The sequence below is a fragment of the Apus apus genome, chromosome 5 (assembly GCF_020740795.1).
Source record: "Apus apus isolate bApuApu2 chromosome 5, bApuApu2.pri.cur, whole genome shotgun sequence".
Classification (NCBI taxonomy): Eukaryota; Metazoa; Chordata; class Aves; order Apodiformes; family Apodidae; genus Apus; species Apus apus.
Genome location: NC_067286.1, coordinates 20,234,943 through 20,242,652, shown reverse-complemented (window position 1 = coordinate 20,242,652; position 7,710 = coordinate 20,234,943). Strand labels below are relative to the sequence as shown.

The 7,710-nt window shown below is 46.3% G+C and overlaps 1 protein-coding gene across 2 annotated transcripts in view; it reads left to right on the top strand.

Moving 5' to 3' along the window:
- The first annotated feature begins 287 nt into the window (after positions 1-287).
- The window catches only part of SLC1A2 (solute carrier family 1 member 2), a 99,495-nt gene continuing 92,072 nt past the window's right edge, over positions 288-7,710 (top strand). Inside the window, exon 1 of one of the 2 annotated variants that reach the window (XM_051620160.1) lies at positions 288-353. Coding sequence is in view for 1 of the 2 variants with exons in the window: in XM_051620159.1 (XP_051476119.1) it covers positions 1,613-1,629 (17 nt within the window). In the remaining variant the exon portion in view is untranslated. Of the gene's footprint in view, positions 354-1,270; positions 1,630-7,710 lie in introns of those variants that run through there. The other variant, XM_051620159.1, reaches the window with a different exon arrangement.

The window sequence follows — 7,710 nt, the reverse complement described above, 5'->3', positions numbered from 1 at the left end:
AGTGGTGAGGTGAGAAGGCATCGCACAGACATCCCTGTGCTCTTTTGTGAGCTAAGCTCCTGTAAGTGCCCGTCCAACACTTCCTGCTCTAGAGAGGTGCCTGCCAGGGCGATCATGGCCGCGACCATGCCTTCCAGGTCGCGTTCCCTGTGGCTCCTGCCCCACCACGGGTCGCCGCAGCGGGATCCTGCCGCGCCCCAGCAGTAGCCGTGAGCACAACCCTGCGGCCCCACTGGCAAGAAGCCCCGCCCGCACTTCAGCCTCCGTCGGCTCCCGGCCCATCCAGGCCGCCGCCGCACATGGCGCCTCCCTGCAGGACGGTGCGGTGCTTAGGGGCGCTGCGGGCCTTACAGGTAGGGACGCGGGGCGAGAAGCAGGGCGGGCTCAGCCCGGTCGAGGGCGGTACGAGCGGAGAGAGGGCGCGGAGAGGCGCTGCACCAACCCGCAGGACCGCGGCCTTTTACTGAGACCGCAGTGGCGTGCGGCTGGGTCAGAGTCAGCGCGTCCCGTCACGTCGATCCCGCAGCAACCGCAGGGTCTAGCCAGCCCGCTCGGTGTCCCGCTGCGCCGGCAGGTGGGGCCTCCGTAGCGGCGCCGCCCGCTCTTCGCCCACGGCCGCTTTCCGGCCTGCCGCGACCGGCAGCCAACAGGACGGGTCTCGCAAAGGGCTGAACGGGCCGAGCCCGGTGCGGGACAGCAGCCCACTGCCAGGCCGGGCCGCGCAGCCCCTGGAAGGTGCCGCAGCGGAGTGGTGGGGCAGGTGCCTTGGCTGCGGGGGGGCACGGCCCGCAGGCGCGGAGGCTGCGGCGTGCCCCTGGAGGCCGGGCGGGCTGCAGGACTCTATTCCGCCGGAGTGGCGGCCCAATCGCCAGGTGGTATGAGATGGCAGCCGGACACCCACGAGTGTGTAGGATTCGCTTCTTGTCGCCGCTCCCTGCCGGCCTCTTGGAGTCCCGGCAGGCCCTCTCGTTGCGGAGCGCCGGGCCTGCCCCGGGGAGGCGGTGGCGGTTCGCGGTTCGCGGCGCAGGTCGTGGTCGGCAGCGCGCGGCCCTCCCCTTGTGAGGGGCTTGCTGCCCCCCCGCCCTCCCTCTCCCTTCTGTCAAGGAGCTGTTGGGGGGGGAATTATAGGAGTACCAATGACTCGTGATGTCAGCTCATGCCTAAAATAGAGAGGGATAGACTGCAAATCCACGGCTCGAGGGCTAAAAGCTTCCAATCCAGCCTCAGCCCACACCGCGGCAATGTGAAGTCACCCCCACCTCCCTCGCGCGCACACACACGCACGCACACCCCACGGCGAGGGGAGGGCGCCGGGCATCGCAGCCGAGGTGCTAGCTCCTCCTTGTCCCGCCGGCCACTGCTGAGCGGTCGCGGGGCAGCTGCACTAATCCCCGGGGTACGGAGAGCTCCCGCTGGGGCGACAGCGGCGGGGTGCGGGAAAGCCGAGAAGCAGAGCGGCCGAATCCTCGCGCTGTGGAGCCCCCAGGATTACAAGGAATTGCTTGGTCCTGGCCAGACGCGAGCGAGTTATCCCAGAGAGCCAACATCCCTTGCACCCTACTGTCCAAAATAATCTCTTGGACTCTGAGAAGACAGGGGGGCTTTCGGGACCATGGCGTCGACAGAAGGGTGAGGGGGACCATCTCTTGGAAGGGAGGAACGGGAGGATAGGGGGTGGGAGGTCCGGTATTGTGCTTTTTATAACAGTTTCCAGTAATCTACTTCATTGTTAATCCTTGCCCCTCGCCATTCCCTAACGGAATAAGGTAGCGAGAGGAAAGGAGAAGCAGACGAACTCCGTTTAGGAGAGGGAGTGATAGAGGGAAAAATAATTTCAAATATAAGCTACTGGAAAGGTTTTGGTTTTCCTCCCATCGCTTATTTCTTTAACCCCCGGAGGACAGATCAAACTTAAACTCCCTGCCTGAAAGAAAAATTCAAGTGAATGGTTAACTCAGAGGTGGAGGGGAGACCAACCTTCAAAAACAAAACAAAACAAAACAAAACAAAACAAAACAAAAAACCAAAACACACCAAAAAAACCCAACAAGAAGTTAAAAAATAATCGAGGAGCTGTCACCCCACCAGCCTTTAAAAAGGCAACAATCAAGTCCAACTTCTTGAGTTTTGTAATTTTGCAGTTTTGTGCCAAATGCATTACAGTGCTAGCAAAAGAAATGCTGGAAAGAGCTAAGGGTTATACAGGCTGCTTTAAAGAAGTGTAAACGTGGTTCAGCCCTGGTAGCATTCTTTGGAAGGAAACCTTTCTCCATACGTGTAACAGGATTGCAGGACCAGCCAGTTCATTGCTCTGATGGGGCTGGGGGCTTGTTTGATTTACAGATAAAATTATAATAGGAAAGAAAAGAAGACATTCATTTGATCTCTGGCTGCCCTCTTAAAATACTGGCTAGTATTAGACTGTGCCTGATGTGAGCCTCCCCTTTATCCCTGGATGTTGTCAGGTTGTATCAGCATTATCTGCTTTGGATAGGACTCTCTGAGGACAGAGTGCAAAAGGAAGCTTTGTTTATATTGCTTTTCTGTCACTCAGGCTGAAAAACTTGCTAAGCTGATTTAAATAACCCAACACATGTCTGGGAGGTGTACATGCAAGTGTCCTGTTACCTGGATAAGGAAAAGAACTAGCTTTCTGTGGAGTGGCCCTGAAGTAGTTGGCTTGGGAGGAGTGAAAGGTTAAAAAGTATTAGCTTTGGTTGCTTTAGAAAAAGGACAGTCTCCTAAGTCTGACAGAGGGCAAATCTGTCAGGCTTTTCTGGCTCTTCACGGAACTGTAACAGAGGTAACTTAACTTACTGTTTGCTACTGCCTTGCCTTCACAGGGAATTTTAGCTCCAGATTTGTACATTCCTGTTTTGGTAGCAGCCCAACAGTTTAATCTGTTCAGTAGCATTTCCTCTGCTAATGAAATCACTTAGCTGGATACTGTCAACAAATAATTGGAGCCAGGACGAAGAAGCTCAGAGGTGGGGAAGCTAGCCTATGTCTGTAGGGTTTCAACTCTGTCTTCTCTGTCTTTTCTGTATCCTTGAACTTCCCCAACTTTAGCTTCCCTTGACGTGTTCTGGTCACCTGCAGTTTTCATTTGCACATAAGGTGGCTGTTGAGTTCTATGCTTGTTTTGGACCTGTGAGGAAATGTGGAATCTATTGTGCAGGGGTTTAATGCAAGGAGACATGATGAGAAATGGCTGTGTTAGAAGGATTTGCAAATTTTGAATTGAAGAGTTTTAAATGTGTGTAGAAAGAGGTATGCTTTTAAAATAAGTTGGCTAAAAAGGTGGGATGACAAAGGTCGGAGTGCCAAAAACAAAGGCTACAATAGGTGCATGCTTTTGTTTTCCTTACCTGGAAGAAACCTGGAAATTTAGACTTTGCTTTCAAACTTTTTAAGGAAACTTACCTTGATTAAGACAAGCTGAAAGTGTTTACTCCAATTAGTGCTCGGGAGGAGATGTGAAAAACAAGTTGAGAAGGAAGCATTTCACTTGTCAATCCCTTTTTACCAGTGAGAACCTCTTCCAAACTAAATTGTCATCTTTCCCTTCCCTCAGGTAAAAAGCTGAGGATGGAGATAAGCTTTACATCCTGACCTGAAGGTCAGGAAACTCACTCGGGTGCCATAGGATCATCAGGGAAAGTGAACACTGACCAAACCTTGCTTAAGAAAGGCTTTCCTCCAGCACTGGCAGAGTGGGAAAAAAGTAGAAAAAAGCGTCTGCTGCTGCAAGCAGAGCAGTGTATCTCAGGCACATACAGGTACATGGACGAAGACCTGCTGGAGATGGAGACAAGCTGTATGCACTTCGAGTTTATGTCTGGTAGTTCTTGGGGTGTTCAGGTAGATATCTTAGTTGAGATCTGAAGTATATAAAGGCTTTATTTTGTTGTGATAGAACTGCTTCAACCATGGACATTTTCACAGTGTGTTATTTCTCCTCTAACAGAGAAGCTTATATAAAGTGTCCAAAGTAGGGATGTAAGGGATATGACAGGATACTTGCCAAACAACAAAAGGCCCCAATATATACACAAATGAGGGAAAATCTGTGATCCATAGTTAAGAAATAGTAGTCGCTTAGAGCCAGGATTTGCTAGGAAAGATTTCCTTGGGTGCACCTTTCTTTTAATGTCTTATTTGGTTAAGCTTATCCACGTATGGAAATTTGCTGCCCAAAACTTTCTGTTCCAAAAGGGTGGTGGACAATGGAAAACTTCAATCAGTTGAAAATGAGAAAATAAATGTTCTCCAGCATGGCAGAACTGGACTACTGTGTTCTCAGAATCTACCTTGCTGAATTTCCAGCAGGGCTTTGGCCAGAATATGCTGTCAGTATCTTGACCATTTAATCTTCCTTTCACAAACCATGCTGATACAGATGTGATTACCAAGATGGATTTTTGGTGTTTAGCCAATGCTGAAAATGAAAAATATCTGGTTCAAGGAGGAAGGGCTAGAACTAAGTATTGACATTGATCAGGGTTGCTTGTTTTTATGTTCTCTGTTTAAGCGTCCTCTACTGGCCACAACTGCAGACAGGGTGCTTCTGGGGGAAGAGATCTTCTGATCTACGTCAGCATCATCTTTTGTGAGTGCTTAGTATGGTTCAGAGATCCAGCAACATTAGTTCATATTCACAGATTGTAGTGTCTGGCATAGGGCTCAGTACATGGTAGGTCAAGCCTGTGGAGACTTACTGCAGCAGAACATATAAGCATTTCCTTTGCTTTTACAGGATCTGAGAGGATCTAAAGGTTAAATGATCCAATTGATGCCCATGCTTGCCTTCAAACCTTTAAGCAAAGTCCTATACACCTTGCTTCACATTGTTTTATTACACCTCTTATCTCATCAGTGTTACTAAAAAGGGAAAAGATGCAATACCTTCCTATTGTTTGGGTTTTTTGTGTTTGATTTTTTTATGTTTTTGGTTTTGTGTTTTATTTTAAACCCACATTTGTATAACCTAGAGATAAACTTTAGATCTGAAATCAGCATGTGACTTTGTATATATTGAACCTTGAGTGTTTAAATTATTTGTTTTATTTTACTTGTTTGAGTGATGCTGTTTTAGATACTCTGGAGACAAGTTTGTGTTTTGTGTACCTTTGAAGAGAGTTTCATGTGTGAAGTTTGGGTTTAGGTCTGTTCCTTCAAGAATATAGCCACTAGGAGACACTATCACTGCATCTATAGTAGTAAATAGAGGCAGAGCAGGTATCTTAGCTGGGAGCTCTCTGTGCAGGTCAGCCTCAGAGCAATCCTGCCCTGACTTTGGCCAGGCAGCCCTCTCCTAGTTCTCAGGCATGGCTAGGGAGTCAGTGTGGGCCAGTGGCTATTCCCAGTGGGCAGTATGGATGTGATCACTTTGTTGGACAGTTTAATAATGCTGACATGGGACATTCTGTGATTCTGTGATTCTTCCACTTCTGTTGGTGCCAGAGAACAGTCCTAGAGCATTAATGTTGCCCTTAGAGATGTATGCTACACAGTTAACAGAAGAGTCTGTGTGTGCCTGCATACATACACCCTGATACAAAATAAACCTAGAGAAGTGGAATAATTGCTGAAGCATTATTATGTTTGAAAATACAGAAGTCTGGGTAATTGCTTAGTATTATGATTTGATTAGTGAAATAGTTGTAAGTGCTTAACAATTTTATATACACTCAATATAAATGGTGTTTAAATAATATGAAGTGTCACAGATGCAGAGCTCCCATTCTGTTCAGAGTAGAAGATACACTGCATGCAGGCTACAGTGGTCACTGTCTTGATATTTTACTTTATCAATATCTCACAGGAAAAAAAAAAGTCAACAAAAAAACCTTAGCAGTGGTCCATTCCTTCTCTCCAAACTTGATTGTTCCTACATTCTTCTTATATAGATACTCCTTATCTTCATCCTAAGTTTCACTGTCTCTGACGCTACAGTTCCACCGTATGTCATGCATATGGTTTGTCTGTATTACCTGGTCACTAAACAACATGAATTTGGTACAGATCAGTGAGCATATGATTAGATATCTAAAATTAGCCACCACATATACAGAAGTTTTATATGAGCTGTAGAAAGGTGATTACTAGTCAGTTCAACACAAACACAGGAGACACAAATAATAAATACCTTAGCTGGCATCAAGCCCTGTGGATACAGATTAACTTGTCAATGGTTTTTGAACAAACTTCAGCCTTAATAATTAATTATTATACAGCATTGGTGTTTTAGTCATGTGACTGTGGGGGGTTTGGATCTTGGAGTAGGAGTCTTAAAGCCGTTTGCTGCATTGTCAAGACAAAGCCTGAAAGGGAGATTCTCAGCACATACTACACATCGAGCACAGAGACAACAGGACACACCTAGGCCAGTCAGAAAAAACAGCTTTGCATTTCATGGTAGGGTTCATGCACCTACATAGGAGAGTGGATTTTAAAGATCTGCCACAATATGTACAAGCACACCCACAAATTTCTTGTCATCCAAGTTTTTACTCTGTAATTTCCTCACAGAATTCCTCTAAATGGAGACTTGAGGAAATGTGCTGGCACAATTGTGTAGATACTTCACAGATCCTTCAAGTGCTCTCACTGTATTTTTATGCAGGATTTTAACAGGTTGGAAAAAACCCTTGGGATCACCGAGTCCAACCATCATTCCTGTTCTACAAAGTTCTCCCCTAAACCATATCCACCAACACCACATCCAAATGACCCTTGAACATATCCAGGGATGGTGACTCAACCACCTCCCTGGGCAGCCTATTCCACTGTCTAACCACTCTTCCTGTGAATTTTTTTTTCCTAATGTCTAGTCTAATCCTACCCAGTTGCAACTTGAAGCCATTCCCTCTTGTTCTATAGCCTATTAATTAGACATACCAGCTGTGCCTCTGACCTCATTGCACTGTTGTCAATTGCAAATGTTTCTTGGGTTTCAATAAAATAGAGTTAGGCTCTACAGAAGATAGCTTGTGTTCCTTAAAACTAATCTCTTGACATGAGGGTTCTCATGGCCCCAGCGTTCAGTTTGGCCTTGCACTACACTTTCAAAAAGAAGTTGACATTAATTCAATTTTTCTACATACCTATATCCTTATATAGATGTACAAGGACTAAAATACTTCTTATAAAGTCTACAGGGAATTGTTTGTTCTGAACTTTTTTTAAAAAGCAGGTTATAGTATCAGATTAGATATGGATGGGCTGAAGGGAGATAGTGCTTCCTAAAGAATGGCTAAAGTTTTCAAAAGTCTTGCTTTACCATAGCATTCCATGAGAAGTAAACACATATACACCCTTCTCCATCAACATACATGCAGATGTATATGTACAGGTGCACAAAGAACTCAGCATACAAAGCAGTACTGGATTTCTGTACTAGCAAAATACTTAGCAAATTCCTGCGTTCAGTTTTTCTTGTCTTCCTGTTTCCTCTTGATCTACAGGTCACTAATAACTAAATTTGTGACCTGTGTTTGAAACATCACCGTTTTTCAGTTTAAAAAGGCTGTAATTAAAACTTCATCTTGCTTAACCTGAGTGCAGTGCGGTTGGCATGTGGGTTCTTTCTTGGTGTGTGTGACAGTGCAAGCACTGGGACTGTATAAGCAGGGGGATACAGAGCCCACACTAAGTGGAATCATAGAATCATGGAATGGTTTGGGTTGGATGGAACCTTTAAGATCATTC